Source organism: Misgurnus anguillicaudatus, chromosome 20 (genome assembly GCF_027580225.2).
Source record: "Misgurnus anguillicaudatus chromosome 20, ASM2758022v2, whole genome shotgun sequence".
Classification (NCBI taxonomy): domain Eukaryota; kingdom Metazoa; phylum Chordata; class Actinopteri; order Cypriniformes; family Cobitidae; genus Misgurnus; species Misgurnus anguillicaudatus.
In genome coordinates this window covers 20909838-20930182 of record NC_073356.2, presented here as the reverse complement: position 1 = coordinate 20930182, position 20345 = coordinate 20909838, and the positions used below count along the sequence as shown (strand labels likewise).

General features: G+C 37.9%; 1 protein-coding gene across 9 annotated transcripts in view; it reads right to left on the bottom strand.

The window, feature by feature from the left end:
- Positions 1–1108: 1108 nt before the first annotated feature.
- Positions 1109–20345, bottom strand: part of LOC129455808 (zinc finger MYM-type protein 4) — a 43483-nt gene continuing 24246 nt past the window's right edge. For all 9 annotated transcript variants that reach the window (XM_055220599.2, XM_055220601.2, XM_055220606.2 and 6 more), the window contains 20 exons: positions 19960–20175; positions 19698–19848; positions 11866–11981; positions 11561–11782; positions 11282–11432; positions 11000–11175; positions 8850–9018; positions 8618–8770; positions 8061–8098; positions 7794–7941; positions 7598–7704; positions 6595–6766; positions 6291–6503; positions 5879–5985; positions 5200–5353; positions 2636–2787; positions 2401–2515; positions 2068–2307; positions 1857–1983; positions 1109–1745 (listed from right to left, as the gene is read on the bottom strand). In XM_055220599.2, coding sequence (XP_055076574.2) covers positions 1538–1745; positions 1857–1983; positions 2068–2307; positions 2401–2515; positions 2636–2787; positions 5200–5353; positions 5879–5985; positions 6291–6503; positions 6595–6766; positions 7598–7704; positions 7794–7941; positions 8061–8098; positions 8618–8770; positions 8850–9018; positions 11000–11175; positions 11282–11432; positions 11561–11782; positions 11866–11981; positions 19698–19848; positions 19960–20175 — 3135 coding nt within the window. In that variant the 3' untranslated portion in view covers positions 1109–1537. The remainder of the gene's footprint in view (positions 1746–1856; positions 1984–2067; positions 2308–2400; positions 2516–2635; positions 2788–5199; positions 5354–5878; positions 5986–6290; positions 6504–6594; positions 6767–7597; positions 7705–7793; positions 7942–8060; positions 8099–8617; positions 8771–8849; positions 9019–10999; positions 11176–11281; positions 11433–11560; positions 11783–11865; positions 11982–19697; positions 19849–19959; positions 20176–20345) is intronic.

Below are 20345 nucleotides of genomic sequence, written 5' to 3'. Positions count from 1 at the left end.
AGTAGATTACATACAAAGTCAATACAAAGACGCAATCAGACGCGTCCTCGCGTGGAGCAATGCGAGTTACGCGATATGGACGGCGCGTTTACTGCAAAGAAAACCGCGCTATTCGCCTCAAACGCGTCTTCGTCCAAGTTGAAAATATTCAACTTGAGCTAAAAATTTGCATATGCACGAAGTTAAATCAAGCGAGTAATCTAGAGCGAGTAATGAGATGCCCCGCATTTGGTGTGTACATAGCAAAAAATTAGCATATGCACGAAGTTAAATCAAGCGAGTAATCTAGAGCGAGTAATGAGATGCCCCGCATTTGATGTTTATGTAGCATTAGTCTATCTGCTACATTTTGCGTTTACACCAGCCGCAGTAGGGGAGGCAAAAACGCGCTATTCGTGCGTAGTGAACATTTGAGTTCACTCGCTCGTGAAATTCTAGTCATTCTAGAAATACAAGCGGAAATTCGCGTCATGGGAGGGGCTTCTGCGACTCCGCTTGCTTCCTGTAATCACGTTACTACTACAGCAAGGTCCTGATTGGTTAATGCGGTGCAGAAATCCACCAAAGTTCAGATTTTTCAACTCGCACGTTTCCCGTGGCAACGTTCAATTCGCTCCTACCGCGCCGCAGGATAATAATCCGCATGTAATCACGTCTTTGCATTGACTTAACATGTAAATCGCCCACACTTGCCGCCTCTACCGCGGCTGGTGTAAACGCAGCATAAAAAATTTCCTTAAGAGGTGGCATTATCTGCCGGAATACTGTACTGCACAGTGCACATAAATTATTTTTACATTAAAATGAGCCAGGATGCTTTTATATTGCACAGCTATCAAGTATTTTTTAAGCCCACCAGATAGATATGAGGTGCAAAATCCTCTAAAATGCCATTTCCATCAAAAATGAGATACTGATATTAACTTCAAATACTTCAGCTTCAAATCCATTTAATTCCGACCTCAGGTCATTCACAAATACCAGTTTGTTGGCAGAATCCACCAAGAGTCTTTTAAATGCTCATTTACAAGAAAACAAGTCACTTAAGAGGGTTTTGCATCTGAGCTCTTCATATGTTGCCTTAAAACAAGACACTTTTAAACAAAGATAAGACATTTACATTTGTGTGGTCTTTATTAATCCATAAACTAATCCAGAGTTATCCATAGTAGAGGAAGCCCTGGAGTTGCATGGCTGTCAAATGACAATAAATCCCGCAATACTTAATTTACTCCTTAATGACAAGTGAGCAAATCCTCTACCAAACACACAATGATGCTTCCATAGACTTTAGTGTTTCAGAATAATAAAAAAGTGACTATAACACTGCAGTAAGTTTAGTAGCCATGGCCCATACAACATCAGTTTTTACTGACATCGTCACACAAGCATTTCTCAATTATACTTTGAAATCATGCTTTGACCACTGAAAGAAATAATATATACAGCCTTGTAACTACCAAGGAATCAAACATGGAGAAATCTTCCCCCGACACACCTCCACTGCTTTACAGTCATTTATATGTGCGCTTGTTTCTCAGTCCGAGTCGCTGTCAGATTCTGATTCGGGGGGCGGCTGGTCTTCTTGCAGGTGCAGGTCTCTGACCGTGAGGATGCGTGTGAGCATGCCCTCTAGAGCCTCATCGCTCAGTGAGGATGTGGAGAACCACATTGGACTGCAGGGCACGCATGAGCGTTCAGGGTTCAAGTAAAAATGGGAGATGCTTTGTCTCACGCTGGGAGAACTAGGAGAGATAAACAGTAAGAAAAGTGTGATATGTACATTAAAGCTGCTTTTGTACAATAAAATATACACTTTAAACGAAAATATAGATGCATAAGACACGTTGACGTACCATTTTGAGAGATAAAACTCGTAAAGCTTGACTGGACAGCGGAGGGGATTCTGGGTATTTTCTTTAATCTCCAGCACAGATTCCCGGTCATCTTCATCCTCTTTCCTCCTCTTCGCCGGGACACCATCTTAATTAAACAACACAAACAACCAGTAACACAACAAGCTCAAAAATACACAGTCATGCTGTGAAAATATAACTGATGACTTACCCTCGTTTACCTCCTCTTTGGGTGGGTAGAAACGCAAACAGCCCTCTTTGCCACTACCTTTATTCCGAGAGCAGCGTATGACGTGGCCGAAGGAGAGGCGACGGTGTTGCTCTACTGTTTTGTAGTTAAAGTACTTGGTGAAGAAATAAAGCAACGTGTTAAGCAGCACGCCAGGTGAAAAAGCCCCCAACTGTTTACAGTCCCACAGGTACTCCTCCTCTATCCGAGAATGGACGTAACCTGTAAAAAAACAGTGATTGATTAAAATCTGTGCCATATACCGTGCAAAAATCACTGCAGGAAGAACAAAGCTTTGATTTATAAATTGCTCACCACTAGGTAAAATAGTTGGCTTCCACTCCTTAAGTAAACAAGTCACATCCTGGCAGAATCTGGTGTAGCAAATGTCTGCGAATATGTTCTCCATCCGTTCATTTTCAAACAGGTGCTGCACACACGGAGGCCAAATAAAAAAAACTACATACAATATATTGAAAATAAAGCATGACCAGAAAACATTTAGTTTGACATTTAATGAGCAACTGCGTGTGTGGTATCTTCGTTTTACCTGTTGGATGCCCAAGCAGAGATAAAAGATGCTATCAGGGCTGTATTTCTCTCCATTGGGTCGACGGACCTCAGCGATGAACTTGCAAAGGCCGTAGCTCAACTCGGCAGTGCTACACTTTAACAAGTCCTCTTTTAGCGTCATGCTTCGTGCTGAAAATGAGGAAGAGAAAATGCAGTTTAACATCCTAGGAAACACATTTTGATATTAATTAGGGCTGTCAATAGATTAAAATATTTAATCTAGATTAATCGCATGATTTCATGAGTTAATTCGCGATTAATCTCACATTTTTATCTGTCCTAAATTTACTTTAACAATTTTCAGTTTTAATCAACATGGGTGTGGACAAATATAGATGTTTGCTGCTGCATCATTTGTGAGCTGTGCTGACAAATTATGTCAGAATGAGCAAATTTTATAAAATGAGTGTTTTATATTTTGACATTCTCTATTACAAAACTTGTTTGAATCTTCAACCTGTTTGAAGTTGACAGAGTCAGCAAAGGTAATTTTGAGAATTACCAAAAAATTATCACATCCATTCCTTAAAATAATAGATTTAATAAATAGATTTAGCACACACAAAGTCAAAATTAACCAAACATTCACTTCAGATATAACAGATTATAGGCCCTACCTGCATGAATTCTTGTCAAAACGGATATTTTTAAAACTGTAATTTTGTGTGGATGTCTACATATCGGAGTCGCGCACTTGCGCCTCTATGTGCACGCGAGGAAGATCGCTTTTGAATCTTGTTGCTCTTAACTCTTTAAACATTAATCAGGTCCCGAACTTTATCTCTCTTAAAGGCGGAGTCCATGATGTTTGAAAGCCAATGTTGATATTTGAAATCACCTAAACAAACACGCCCCTACCCCAATAGAATCTGGACCTTCTGTTGATAGACCCGCCCCACACATACGCAACCCAGCATTTGATTTGATTTGATTGGCTCTAAGTGTGTTTTGGTAGTCGGCCCGTCTCCTTTCCAAACCGTGTTTCAAACATCGTGAACTTCGCCTTTTAGGGCTGTCACTTTTGTGAAAAAATCATTTTCGATTTTTAATATACAAGTGTTCATTGAATCGATTGTAAAATCGATTTTCCATGTCTAAAAAAGACGTCTCCATTTAACGCCAAATAACAGACAAATGCAAAGAGAGCGCCTGAAACGCACAAGTCAGCAATATTTCTTATTCATTGTCATTAAGTTTCGTGCAGAATAAAAAACAGCAACAGTAGTGCAACATTCTCTAAAAAAATATGCAGAGTGGACTGCTGCCATAAATGAAAAACATTACTGCAGGTTCAACCGGCTGCTTTTATGATTTAGGCAATTCAAAAATTATTTTAAATAATGATTCGATCCATTTCAAACAACTGTTCAAAAATGAAACTTTAAATAGACTTACTTGAAGTTGAGAACATGCTGTGTATTTTTTTATTAAACGTAACCGACACTTAGGCGGCACTAGGCAGGCATAATGAAATGCGCAAAAAGACTAGGGCCATTACAAATTATTGGTCAGGAAAACAAGTCGATCAACATTTAAGGGGTCAAGAGCAGAGCGCTTTTCATTCACTATATGTCCATCTGTTGAGAAGACGCACTCCAACCGCACTGATGTCCCAGGGAAACTCGGGTACTTCGTTGCCAGCTGCGTATTTCGTACTGCCAATCTTCCATCTCAAAAGCGGGTCGCTGTCAGCTCGCAAGGGTGGCTCCTTGTCATAACTCATCATCTCCTGTAAGGTCACAATTTCGACGCTGTCTCGTGTTGCACAGGTTTATTGACGTTGTCCTCCATTTTCTTTGCAAAACACTAGATGCAGCGATTGACAGCGTGAAACTATAGGTGCGTAAAATTGCTGGGTATTTTCTGTCTAGCTTTCGCACACCTACTGCACTTTCGGGATTCTTTATTTTCTTTTTCTGCTTGTTTGTGAGTTTTGTTACATATATATTTTAACTGTTTAATTCTTTTAAAATTAATAGTGTACATATTTGGTTAAAATCGATTGCCTATTTTCGTTTTCGAAACGTTTTTTGGTTGGTCCGATCGATTGTGCAATCGATTTTCGAACGAAAAGTGACAGCCCTATCGCCTTTAATAACCCTTTTAACATCAAGCAAGTCCTGCAATTTATTTTTACATTTCTGCATGCTTGTGAAGACCCGTCTTTGCATTAAATCATTTATGACGGTTCACCTCTCAGAAAACGTACAAATAAATCATTTTAGATCTTTAATGACTATTTAGACTTTAGAGCATTGGATTTGCTAGACGAGAGCTTAATGTTCTTATTTTTATGAAAACCTCTGACTCATTTAGACAGCACGCGTCAAAGTAAGGCTACGTCCTAATATATCCAACTATAGGCTGGACCAATTGGGCGTTGCGTTAATCACCGTTAATAAAATTAGTCGCGTTAAAATAAATTGCGTTAACGCGTTAATTTTGACAGCCCTAATATTAATTAATCATTCAGCTCCAGAAAAACAACACAGACTGATGAAAAAGTATTTCTTATTTGGAATTAAAATGAATCAGACTCACAGCCAAATTTAGGAGTCTCCATGTTAGGCTGGCTGTTTCTCCAGTGTACCCAGTCCTTCCAGGCACTGACGCCATACTCTTGTTGCAGTTTGGAGAGGTTAGTCAGGGTGTCTTGAGCTGATGTGGCCGCTACCGGTGCCGCAGACTTACGGGCCTACATGGAAACAATACACATGCCGTCACTGCCATCCAGCTTTCCAATGCATTTGTCACATTGACAGTATGAAGATACTGCTATATTTCCTCCTTAGGGCAGCTCGATTATGGGCAAAATCATAATCACGATTATTTTGGTAAAAATCACAATTTAACACTTTGAAAACATGCATTTATTTAACCTTTTGATTACAATAGGCTAAAAGTGTCAAAGCAGTGGTGCCTTCAAAGTGCCTTACAAACAAATCAGTCCAGTAGCATGCAATTTATATTTATATCTCGTTTTGTAATTGTTTAAACTGAAAATCAAAAACGATAAATTGCACAGCCCTATCCCTTTGTATCATGTACTGCTTCACATTGCACTTCACACTAACACTGATTTATACCTCTCTAGCATAATGAAAACTAGTCAGAAAAGTATGTTTATTAAAACAAATATTTCAACTGGTATTTCACACATAGTTTGTGTTTGGACATTTTGACGGAAGGTCAGAAGTTATTCCACTTTAGATCTCCATACCCGTTTCTTTTGAGGGAATCCATCACGGGCCTTTCTGCGAGGTCTCCGTTTGACCGCACTTGACACTTCCTGCTCCTGTGATTTTCCTCTCAAAAGTGCAATGTTCTCTGCAATTGTAAAGAAAATACATGTGTGATTCATTATTGATTAGTTTCACATATGTGCTCTGGGGACACCAAAGATTTATTTGACATCTTAAAAAATCTTGTGCCATGGCCCCTTTAAAAAAGTTCTGTGACATAGCCCCTTTAATGTAATTATTAAGTTTAGTTATTTAATTGAATTTAGTTATTTAATTAAATAGATGTTATGTTTTTTCATACTATTAAACAAAATAAATAATCATCCGATTAATCGACTATAAAAATAATCGTTAGTTCCAGCGGGACAAAGAATCTCAAGCATCTCTTACCAACTGGGTAATCAGCCTCCAGGTCCTTCTGTGGCTCTTCTATTGGGGTTGGGGTGGGGATGAGAGTCATAGTAACAGGGTTAACTGACTGAGTTTTCTCGACCTCTGGGGGTTGATCCCATGTCTGGGCAGAAGAGACCGAATCCTCTTCCCAACTTAGATTGCTGGATAAAGCTTCAAAATCAAAATCATCCACTAAGGTACCAGCCTGGTCTGAAAAACAAAACGGGAGGGTTTTAAATATATGCATGCAGAAAAAACACAGCTCAACTTTAATTATTTGCATGATTATCTCATTATTTACCACTAGGTGTGGTGTGTTTGTCCCTCTCTGCATCCTCAGCCACCATCTCAGCCATCATGATGAGATCAGCCTCAAGGGGATCATTAGGGATCTTCTCTTTAATTTCCTGGATGGTCTGCACAATGCTCTCAGCACTGTCCAGAGTTGTGGGAAAAAACAAGGGCACTGGAATCTACACAGAGAGACCACATTAACATTACGTCACACTATAAAACTACACTAAGCATGTGTAGTAGGCGTTAACCTAGGGGTGTTAAAGGAATAGTCTACTAATTTTCAATATTAAAATATGTTATTACCTTAACTAAGAACTGTTGAATCATCCCTCTGTCATCTGTGTGTGTGCACGTAAGCGCTGGAGCGCGCTGCGACGCTACGATAGCATTTAGCTTAGCCCGATTCATTCAATGGTACCATTTAGAGATAAAGTTAGAAGTGACCAAACACATCAACGTTTTTCCTATTTAAGACGAGTAGTTATACGAGCAAGTTTGGTGGTACAAAATAAAACGTAGTGCTTTTCTAAGCGGATTTAAAAGAGTAACTATATTTTATGGCGTAATAGCACTTTTGGGAGTACTTCGACTCGCCTGAAAAGTCCGCTCCCCTTCTCACTCTCATAATGGGAGAGGGAGGGTGTTACTGCGCCGAGTCGAAGTACTCCCAAAAGTGCTATTACGCCATGAATGAATGGGGCTAAGCTAAATGCTATCGTAGCGTCGCAGCGCGCTCCAGCACTTACGTGCACACACACAGATGACAGAGGGATGATTCAACAGTTCTTAGTTAAGGTAATAACATATTTTGGTATTGAAAATGAGTAGACTATTCCTTTAATCTATTGGTTGCCAATGCTTTGGATATGTATTCGATTCAAAAGCAACTTGAACACAAAAGAGATCTGACAACTCCAACCTTACATCATGGACCATTGGCGAATACTGCTAAAGGCGTCTTAAAATATCAAGATGAATGGTGAGAAAACTGAGGGATTTATACGCACTGGCAGCGGTAACCCGAAAGGCTCTGGTGTGTATTGGGTGTAGAGATTCATGGGTACTGGTACATACACTGGTACTGGAACAGGTACCACCATGAAATGAGGTAAATCTGTAACACAAAAATACACATGCAATGAAAAATCAAGTATACACTTGACACCCACCAAAAATCAGGTCTGGAGCAGTGCTGGGAAGTACCTGTTTGTGTGTCCGCATCACATGAATTTGGTTTACAGGACGTGCCTTTGTTTTGGGTTAAGGGTTTACACAGTAAAGCCTTGTTTTTAAGGATTTTGGGTGGCGGGGCAGGAGTCTTCGCGGCATCTGTCTGTGTACTCGCTGAAAGCTGGAGGACACAGCAGAAAGCAACAGTTTATTTCTGACTTAACTAAGAAACACTCCCTTTCCCTTTGACAATCATTATTTTTATTTATTTAGGTGCAAATAATTTCTTAATACACTTACATGTCCTTTAACTTTTGCAGTTGCAGCTGGAACAGATGCTGAATAAAGAAAGAAAACATCTCAGATGTTAATCACAAATCTAATATCTTTGTTTTGAAGATTCAGGCTGCTATAGAGCGTTAAAGGATAACTTCACCCCCAAAATGACTATTTACACGCCCCCTTTATTCAAGATGTTTATGTTTGTCCTTCTTCAGCCAAACAAAGTTTGAGTTATTAAATAACATCCTCGCTCTTCCTTGCGTTTAACTGGAAGCGCCTAAAGAGCATCAATCCATCATAAAAATAATCCAACAATTCAAAAATATTCATTGGGTTAACAAAGTCCTCTAACGCGAAACGTTCAGTTTGTGAGAAAATGATTCATATTTTGAATAGTCAGTTATGGTCAGTTTTGAAGGCACTGCGAGTCAATTTAAACAAAACCATTTACAAAATGCAGATATGGTACTTATGAAATAAAAGCTATTCCTTTCGGGAAAAACACATTTTTTGAGGTAATGTATAAATCAGCAGTGTTTCTCAGACAATGAAACTTGTATTAAGAGGTCAGTCACCTTGCAGAGCCGTGTTTCCCACAGCACCTGGTTGTCCATTAGTTGCACCTGACAGCGATATAACTTTGGCAATGACTGGTGTGGCATCTTTACTTCCCACTGGTGTGAGATTAACAGTATTTTGAGGCAATACAGATACTACTGGAGGCGTCCCTGAGGAAAGAATAATATCAAAACATAAGACACAGCAAATAGTGCTAAAGACACTCAAAAGGTCTTTAAGGGGACATACCCGGTGCAGGCAGAATTTTGTTCGCAGCTTTAGTGACTGTCCCGGTGGTGCCCTGCAGACTGCAGAAGAACATCAGACACTGCAGGGTGCAGAAATGCTTAATCTCACCCAGCCAATTCACAGTCTCAGTCATCTTCTTGGCCTGCTTGCACATTGTGCACTTGACTTCCTGTTAAAATTGTGCAGCGAGAACAATGTTACATAGGGGTCAAAAATTAACCAGAACTTATGGAAACAAGGACACAAAATGTAACAAAATCACCTCATATACATGAAGAGTTTGCTTCCAAAACACGATATACTTTTTTTTATGAGTTACCACCAAAATCAGTATTGTGTCAGGTCAGTATTAAAAAGTTAATTTTTACGCAAAATCCAATATACGCCGTGTTATTCTGTCATCTTTTCTCCCTTTTTCCCAAAACACCACGAACGTCACGCAATTCTGCTCATTAAATCACAGCGCACCATTCCTTGCACTGTAAACACAATGGCAGCGTGTTGAAAAGACACAGAATCCTAGTTTTCCTCATCTTGTACTTCGTGATCAACAAACAAACAAAACAAAATAATAATTTTGATGGCATTGATAAACCTGTGGTGGTTTTCTGTAGCGGGGAAGAATCGTAAGCCATCAAAATCGAATAATTTACGTGAGAGGCACATTTGGGAGAGTGAAAAATGGCAGCTGTTGCTTGTTCTGCCGACAGCACCAAGCTTCTGTCATGCTAACACATTGACCCCAGGGGATCTTATGAAAAACTTTCCATTATTTTATGCCAACGAAAATCCAGCAGGACTAAAACATTTTACAGCAGATAGCTGTCAAAAAAATTCATCTACAACTTCCCAAGCATAAACGCAGCAATGACAGTGTTCTTAATATGACAAAGTAAATGTTTTTTTTTTTTAATCAGTGTATACCACTAGTCAATTAAATTAATATAACATGGCAAAGAAGAATGCACATTTATATATTGGTCTAATAGATTTTATCATTTTGGAAAAAAAATTGATTTATTGCATTTTGTGGAAAAAAAATCCATTTTATAATAAATCTTAAAAGATTCAAATCCATAATAAGATTTTTAATGTTATTTTAATCTAAAGATGCTGTGTGTAAGTTTGTAATAGAAAATATTGGTTTTCATCTTGTCACTTTCTTGGTATAAAAAACACATTTTTACAGAAATTAGTCAAAATGAATTTATTGCGTTTTGGAACCAAACTCTTCATATTTTTTAATTGTGTAAAAATGGCCTTGTAGCAAATCTTTATGTTATCTAACCTTTTATCTGTCAGATAACTGAATGTTTATAAATATAATAAACACTATTTAATAGGGTTGTAACGGTTCAAATTTCTCACTTTTTGGTGTTTCACGGTTCTATGGTCACAGTTTCGGTACGTTTTGGTGTTTGTACAGTTATGGGTACAAAAAGACTACTGTCGAATTAAAAAAATAAAAATTATTTAATGGGTTACAAACACCTAACACTTTGGTCACAACAGGCTTCTTTACAAAAAGAAAAACCTTAAGCATACGGCACTCGCGAATTTTACAGTTTTGTCCACGTTTTCCTGAGCATCACTGCTGCAGTAGACTTAAATGAAGCTGCTGGTGCATTTATTAGCATCTTTTCTCCTTCGCTTGCCGCGCTAAACAATCTGCAACACACACACACACAAACACACACACACACACATGCGTGCACCAACACGTGGGGAGTTGGCAACAGATTTGCATATTACGAGTTGATTGGACAGGTACTCTCACATAAACACATGCATAGCTTACTCAGAACCATACATTAGCGGTTTTAAAGTATAATAGAAATGTGTGGTCGAATCAAACACGGTGCACCGCGGAGCACGTGCGTGCCGAACCATGGGGGGGATGACGGGACGATTAGATTCTTTACCGTGAACCGTTACACCCTTACTATTTAGTAATAGTTTTATAATAAAGTAAAATCATGAAACAAGCAAACAGTCCAAAAAAACGTCCAGAAAAATGTAATTTATTGTTAACGTACTGTGACACTATTGGTTAAATATAAATTCATATAAAACCATATGGAAAATCGACATTGCTTCAAAGCCACATTGGAGGCCAAGTACACAGTTTTGTGAAATAACGTAGTTATTACCTGACGGAGAATCAAGTTGTATTGTGCCAAGCATGCATTTCCACAAAACTCTTCCTGCTTTTTGCCAACAAAACTATTTACTAAAGTCTGAGCCGAGCCGTTACAGTAGAGACAATTGCGACAATGTTTCTTTCCCCAGCGCTTGACCAGGTCATGATTGTAGAGTAACCTACATCCTGTATAGAAAAAACAAACAACTTGTGTTTCAACTGTAGTTACAAAACATGTATAAAATAAATCTCGTACTTAAGTTAATTCAGTTATTAGGCTTTTAGTACTTACCCTCACTGCAGAAAGACCGGTCAATCTTGTTGATCCTTTTCACCTCTTTGATAACCTTATCTATCTTACAATATTCACAGCGAGCCATGATGTTGTTGATCTTTTTAAACTCCTCGACACAGGAGCCACCACAGAAAGCATACATTTTTCTCTGGAAGAACAGATAAAACGTGTCACAAGCATCCATATACAGAATAACACAATTAACACTTATGTTCTAGTAATCACTAGAAACACAATTTCATTGATCTGAACCCACTAACATCACTGAACAACTACCTTGTACTCCAGTAGATCTGGCTTGTGGTAGAACGACTGTAGACATTGAGCGCAGGGGATTTTGGTGACTGTTTGCACCGGTGCATTAGTCTTCTTTGAAGAGCTGGGTTCAGGTTTTGATGCAGGTTTGGGGGCGGCAGCAGGTATTGGGGTAGGTAGGCTGTTACTTGTAGATGTTACAGTGTTTACCTGGTTTTGAGATGCTTTCTTACTGAGAGCCTCCTGAAGCGAAACACAAAGAATAAATTATTACCAAAAAGCTCAATATTTATGAATAGTAAAATATTTTGAATCTGAAACTCTACCTGAAATGACACTACACAGGAAAAGGAACAGAAGTTCTGAATGGTGCCATCAGACATGGCTAGATGATACTGAGGTGCCTGTTTCTTCTTGCAGCTGTTGCACTCCACTGCAGCACCTTGTTTGCATACAGACAATTAAGACATCAGGTATGACAAGAAACTCAGTGAAAATGTAGTGAAATTAAGACCTTTAAAGGGTACCTTGACAAAAACTAAAAAAAGCATTTGCCTTCTACTAACTAAAATCCAACGATAGAAACGCAAAATATTTTCATTACATTAATTACATTTGATTACATAAAAATCCCACACGTAATGCACATTTTAAGCTGTGAGGCCACCATTCTGTTGGCAGAAAAACAGTTGAAATGAACACGAGTGAAATGAACAAGACTGGAGTGATGAAATCCTCTGAAAATATTTTAATAATTAGAATAGAAAATAATTAGAGAAGATATCCGGTGTTCTGTCGAAGTCTGATCCCTCTATGTGATTCTTATAGCGTTTTTATCACGTTACGTTTATAATTTATTTAGAAAGATTAAAGATTTGAATGAGTTCATAATATCAGTAATATTACCCTTTATTAAAGTTTTCATTTTTTTTTTGTTTTCTATTACTTCTTTTTACCTTCTATCTTAGCCTATGTCTTCTTCCTGTTTGTCCTAAATTATGATGTTTACTAATAAATATATAAACATAGCAGACACACACACACACAATGTAAAGTGTTAATAATATATAAACAGGCCTATAGGGGAGAGTGGGGTAAAGTGAGACATTTTTTACATTTGCTCCCCTCTAAGCAAGCTAAAATGATATATCAGTCAAATTTACACATTTCCCATTAATTCAGGATGTTTCCTAGCTATGTAAATTACCAGAATGTATTCAGGACGAAGAGCAGTGAAAATATGATTGTTTTAAAAAAAGTGGTCTTGTGTCTCACTTTACCCCAGCTTAGGGGTAAACTGAGACAGGCCAGAAAAATCAAGGGGGTAAAGTGAACCAGCTCGGGGTAAACTGATCCACTTACTTTTTCCACTCTGAAACTACCATAACAGCACATATTGTAACAGCTAAAATCCTGACAGCTAGCTTGACAACCACACATTCCAGAACTAATGTTGGACTAGTAAAAGAATCAAGGGGATTGGTCAATTAAGAACATTATTTTTCTAAACACTTGAAAGTACAGTAACTCTGAACCAAAATTAAATACAACATAATATAATTCAAAAGTTATATTTTTTGGCCAGTTTTTGACTTTATTTAACTGTGAGTTTTGGAGAGGAAAGGAAAGGACAGGGAGGAGAGAAGGATATTGGATCGGCAAATGACCACGAGCCGGGAATCGAACCTGGGTCCCAGAAAGTGTGAAAGCACCACACGTCGGAGCGCTGCCCACTATACACCATTGGCTCCGACAATTCAAATTTTTTTAATTAACATTCAAATGACATATAGAACCAGTTAGATTAGAACGCAGTCTGGGGGTCAGAACAAAGGACCCTTAGAGCCAGCTAGTGTCTGCGGGTCAGCGCAAAAGACAATCAGAACCATCTATCAATATTTCTATCCCTTGCAGCTGCTCTTACTGTGGGTTCGAACCAGACATGAGTTCGGCGATTTGTGCAAGTAGATTACATTCAAAGTTAATGCAAAGACACGATCAGACGCATCCTTGCCTGGGGCGATGCGAATGACGCCATATGAGCGGAGCATTTGCCGCGAAAACACGCACTATTCACCTCAAACATGTCTTCGCCCAAGTTAAAAATATTTATCTCGAGCGAAAAATTAGCATGACACAATGTTAAATCCCGTGAGTAATCTAGAGTGAGTAATGCTACGTACACACCAAATGCGGGGCATCGCGTTACTTGATGATTACTCGCAGGAATTAACATTGTGTCATGCGAATTTTTCGCTTGAGTTGAATATTTTCAAATTGGACGAAGACGTGTTTGCGGCGAATAGCGCGTGTTTTCGTGGCAAACGCGCCACCCACATCACGTCATTCGCACCGCCACACGCGAGGACGTGTCTGATCACGTCTTTGCATTGACTTTGTATGTAATCTACTTGCGCAAATCGCCGAACTTGTGTCTGGTGTGAACCCACAGTTCCATGATGCCTTGCGTTTGGTGTGTACGTAGCATTAGAGACTTCTTTCCTTCCTTGACCTAAGCAGCTGCACTCTCCATCTCCTCAAGGGGTGTTTTTCCCCAGGCTGTCTTCCTGGTGTATTGACTAGGCATAATGGTTTTTCTGCAATGTTTATAACATTAAAAAGAAAACATATGTAATGTAATATTACATTAAAATATGTTTTAGACTAAACTGAACTTGTGCCTCATGTCTCACTTTACCCCACAGCATTTGTCTCACTTTACCCCACCCCCACATTTTGGAAAAAAACTCTCTCTCTTGGAAATTCAGGCTAATCTTCAGCTAGCATCAACACAACAGGGTTCTTGCAGGTTTCAGCAAGTTAAATTTAAGACCTTTTTAAGACCTTTTAAGACCATTATGAGTAAAATTTAAGACCAACACGACACATTACTAGAAGCATTCAAATGATCTCAGAAATTCTTAAAACGTTCTATTTTTATTGATTCAGTTATAGAAAAATATAAAATGAACGCAGTTTTAAAACAGATAATCAAAATACATGGAAATACATTATGCTTAACTCTATTAGACCGCGAGTGTTGGCGCCGAAAAATTTTACCCATAGCCCTTTAGGAAGAGACTTCTGACAATGGAAGCCCAAAAATGGCTCATAGTGAGCCATTGATATACATTGAGTTAGAGGCAAAGAGCTGTGATTTTTCTTAATTAATAGTCAAGAAATGCATTGATTTACAATATTTATACATCACACTAAAATGTGTAAGTAGTATTTTTATAAAATTCTATCAACAATGTTTTTTGACAAATAAAATGCACTAATATTAGATCAGTTAGTATGGTCAGCTGCTGGTTTGTGCCTAGTTTTACACTGCCTCATACAACTTTAAAGCTTGAAAATGCACCACACTCTGTAGTACGTAAGCTTATAGGGGAGGTTTCCCAGACAGGGATAAGAGCTTTCCAAACTTGAAAACAATTTGCACTGACATATCTTAAAATACATCAAAATGCACACAAGTAATGGTTTTAGTAAGGCATGTTTATTCAAACTAGTTATATATGTCATAATTAAACTAAGACCTACCTAGTCCTGGTTTAAGCTAATCCCTGCCCGGGAAACCACCCCATAATGTTTAATGTACAACTGACTGTGTGCTGTGTATATATCTTGTGCCTGTTTATAAATATACAAAGAACAAAAGATCACTTTCAATTATTATTAATCCCTAAAAGCATTAATATATGCATTTTATTAATACAAGTTTTTAATAAATTAATGTATCGCATTTAATTGTATACAGAATCACAGGGCCAAAAAAACACTCCACCCATACGTTTTATGCATAAATATGCACTATATACTGCCATCAGGTTTAATAGCCTCTCTAATTACTCAATAACGGATGAATCTGCATTAAGAAAATGAAATGTACCATTAAAAGGCTGTTTGATATGTGCTGCTAACGTTATCCACTAAGACCGTTTCTCAATCCGAAGGCTGTAGCCTCTGAAGGGTCGCATTTCTTATTTCAGAAATGGTCTTATTTCAGAATATTAACTTTGAAATTAACTTTAAAATATTGATTATTATTCTTAGTTAATCATTAATTGTTGTAATATGCTTATGACTTGCGAATGTAATGCTCAGTTAACTGAAATAAACCAGGCGATGCCGTATGCAGCAGCCTGCCTATGCGAAAGGGCTCTGATCTACCGCTGTTCATTTAACCGTAACTCCTGAAGCATTTGCGCCAGTGGCGGATGCAGAACATGACATATGGGTGGGCATGGATTAAGTCCGGGTGGGCCTGAATCTATGGGTGTCACTTTTGAATAAGAAACTATAACAAGTCTATAAAATTCGTCAAAACTTCAGAACACTCATTTAAACAGCATACACACACACCCGAACTGCACGTCACATTTTTGACATTATTGATACTTTAAATTGTAATGCAACGTGCCATTTATTAAGCCTTTTTGGTAAAAAAAATATTGGGCTCTCATAGCCTACAAAAAAGAACCTGCACACAGTGACAGGAAATATAAATGAACCCAAAAAAAACCTTATACTTTTTTAAATAACCTATTAAAGTGTTTAAATAAATACGGCTACTAAATGCTTAAAATGAAGCTTCTAACATCATATTCTCTTCATGCAAATCACTAAAAATATATTTCGTTCTCACATATTTAAGTTAACTTACTAAATAAAGAAAGAAAAAGGGAATTGCTAGAATAATGTTAGACTCTGGGGTTAAACGAAATGACAAATAAATAAACATTTAATATACTTTTTGATGAGCACAAGAGCAAGCCTACTCGTGAAGAGCGGAGCCGAGGAGCGCGCATATCAGACGTGAACGAAAGGAATAATGGATTTAATGCTTTCACTTCATTTCCTGACAGTTTCACTTGTTAGTGAGGATATTAATGACTAACAAGATGGCGCCGAATTACATACAACATAATTACCTAACTAAATCTGAGAGAATGCAAACACATTACAATATTTTTTCCTCCGCCCGACGGCCAAGGCGCATCATTTTTTTTTTGCCCGACAGGAATTCGCCTTAGCCCGTAATGGACGTCGGGCAAGCGATTTTGCGAGGTTTGTTTTGTAGAAAGACTTTCTTTAAAGTGAATTTCGTTTTGTATAAATTGTATCTTAATATTAATCAATGTTTGATCAAACAATTGCCTCGATTTAATAAATAAGAAGCAAACCAAGAACGTCTGTGGTGTGGATTGAAGTGAACCCACTATATTTCCGCAGCCTACGTCTTTCTGCTTTAATGCATTTCTTAAATGAATGTCTCAATTACACAGTAGGCTTATAGGTTGTTATGATAGGCTATTTGTTGCTTAAAAGCAATAGGCTATATTGTATAAAGTGTAGCAATAAACGTGGCGTGACTTATAGTGCTGCTATATCGCTATATCAATCAACATCACTATGATCAGATGTTTTCTTTCTATTTTTTACCCCTCTGTCATATTTGTTGTGTGTTTATGTTATTGAGAGGAAAGCGCGCAGCACATATTTATAACGTGTTGTTATTCAAAATACGTTTTCTACTTGCTTGCAAAAAAAGTTCTCAAAGTGATCATGGCTGAAAGCTGCTCGGGAATATTTCATTATAACGCAACATTTAACTGCTTTAATAGTTTTTAAATAGTTATCAGGCTTACTTATAATTTTACTGTTTTTAACATAACATGCAATAGATAAATTACACCACATAAAGTAGTATACATGTCTAACTATACAGAGTAGTATTTTTTACATTTCTGATTGGGCGGGCCAGCTGTCAATCTGGGCGGGCCCAGGCCCGCCCATAGCTCCGCGCCTGATTTGCGCAATCAAAACGTTTGAATTGTTCCTAAAAGACAATTGCACTTTTTTGAAATATATGGTTTATTACGGTACTTTCTTGCTTTCCGTCTGTCAATCGCTGCTGTTTGTGGAGAGCTGAAGGGAAAGCGTGTTAGATTCAAGTGCATCGCAGCAAAGAGCAATATTATCGTGACTCGACGGCCCGACTGATTAAGTTGATTTTCAATAAAGCAGCATTGATTTTTGTTCGCTTCTGTGTCCTCTATGTTTCAGAACCTGGCAAATGCTCAGGTAAGCCACGGGCTTATAAATTACCCCGAAAAAGATTTTTGCTTATACAGAACTAAGTTTAAGGATTGTTTCTCGCCAAACCCACAGTAAACAGTCAGATCACAACACCTGAAATATAGCTTATGGCACGATTTGCGTGGATTACGACAAAGGGCGGAACGTTTCTTTTTAGAGACCCACCATCATACACTTTCTGCCTCCGCCACTGATTAAGTTAGTTCTTCAGCGTTTTAAATTACTATTTTATATTCTGCGGACAACGCTTTTTGGGAATGAAAAGAGGTAAGAAATTTAAGACTTGGGTAAATTAAATTTAAGATCTGGGATAAAAATCTGGGTGTTTTTAAGACTTTTTAAGGCCTTAAATTTAACATTCTGAATTTTAGACTTTTTAAGACTTTTTAAGACCCCGCGGGAACCCTGCACAAGATTTTATATGTTGGTAGTTCATAAACATGTGTGATATAAGTTTTTCTACCTGAATCAATTTGCTTTGGCACAACAGTTGATTAAGTTGACAGCAAGAAAATTTACTTTTACAAGCAAAAAATATATTTTTGTGAAAAAAACATGCTAACCACAGCAGCATGAGGTCCTGTCCTTCATGGCCAAGGGGAAATTTGAGGGGCTTAAAAACATAATAGCCATAGGACCACAAATGTGTTCTGTTGCCTAGATACAGGGGGTGTCTCACTTTACCCGATGTCTCACTTTACCCCACTCTCCCCTACTAATTAATTTGTATGTAAACATAATAATAAGGAAGCAATTGAAAACATGAAATGATGAAATATTTACTAAATGATATTATACATGATAGTATTGCTCTTATAAGTACTTCAGCGATTCATACTGTAAAAATAATTGATTTAGCAATAAAGAACAATACATATACATTACATACATGCACACATATCAGTAGCCAAGCCATTTAAACTTTTAAATGATTTAAAAAATAAACGTAACTTGGTGAAAACGTTTTAAGAAACATTACACTTAAAGAAATATAGGGGAAACAGACTTTGACAGAACACCGGATGCATAAAAATCACAGTTTAACGATAAAACCCTTCACACAGCTATTGCAGAGCTGTCACTTTCTGCCACCAGTTAGACTCCGCCCACAAAAAGCATCATCTCTGTTTGCAAACACGTAAAAGGTCTATACTGCCCTTCCAAAAGTCATTACATCTCTTGGGCAACATACTTAATTCTCCTAAAGGCGCATACGCGACCTACGTGTACAACGTACGCAGGGTTTAAAAAATTCGGCAGTGTGTACAGAACATGCACATCTCCTGATGACAAAATTTGCGCCACATACACCGTACGCAGACCCTCACGTACACGTAAAAAATGGACTACATTTCGGCCTTAAGGCTCCCAAGGCAGACCGCAGTATCTGTGGTGTCACAGCCTGTAGGACGCAGTAACATCACTTGCTATGGTTCGCCTTGGTATTGACTTAGATTTTGTAGTTTGTGCAATTTTGAAAGTCTCATTTCCCTGAAACGGGACAAAATTGAAACTTAGTCATAGGACAGAACATATGTCACAAAGCCCATTTCAAGCCTTTACTCAATTCTAGATAGAAGTATAGTAAATACAATCTTCCTCTCAGATTGTCTTTATTTTGATAATTTTTCATTTGTATGTTTTCTGTATTATTCATCATTTATTTCCCATCTACAGTTCATTTTTGAAAAGGCTGAACAGAAGATGCTGATGTTCTTGTATTTTAATGGCATGCAGGTGTCGAGAACATACCGCCACCTACTGTCTATGTGCCTTTATAACTCTCATCTTCTGTTTGACATAATTTTACAATGTTCTGATCAAAGACTTGTTTACCTCGCTGTAAATAGTGTTAATAGAGCTGGTTTTGATTGCAACCTTTTGATGGCATGTTTTGTAAAGTAAAAAAAAATGGCGGCCTCAGAGTGAAAATATTTTTCAAAACTGACATTAGTACGGTTTTTAATTTCATGTCCATATACAGTAGTCAATCCCAGGTGTTTATAGTCAGGGTACTTTTTAAGAATGCAGTTTATTGTTGAATTTGTGTTACCTGAGGAACTGACAGCCTGGACTTTATTAGCGGTGACACAGGAGGCGGAGCAGAAGAGCTCTCTGATGCCCTCTATGTTTGGACTGTCCACCATTTCTCCGGTCGGGCGCATGGTAAGACACATCTTGCAGGCGACATTCTTCTGACTCTTCTAGAATCAAAAACCAATTCATTTATTAATTACTTTTAATGATGATATTTAAGTAGAAATGTCAGTGTTATTATACTAATAGTATTTATTTTTCCTTCGCAAGGATGTTACCTTTAGGAAGGTTGTGAGACAGTTTTGGGTGCAGAACTTGGCAGCGGTGCCCTCTATCAGTAAAGTGGGACATGAACTGTCGGTGCTGTTGCAGAAGCCACTGCAGTTCATGCAGGAATTCATGGTTAGTTTACTGGTAGTGCGGAACTTGCTGAAGCAGACTTCACTACACAGCTTCTGGATGGAGCCCATGATGTTCACTTGGTGAGTATAACTCTAAGGAAATGGCATTTCAAAACAGATACAGGCTGGTCAAACATTTGGAAACATCTACTCATTCCTTATTAATATTTTTACACATTATGGAATATATATAGATATATATGGAATATAATAGTAGACTCGTCAAAAGTATGGCATAACACAAATGTAACTATAAGAATTAT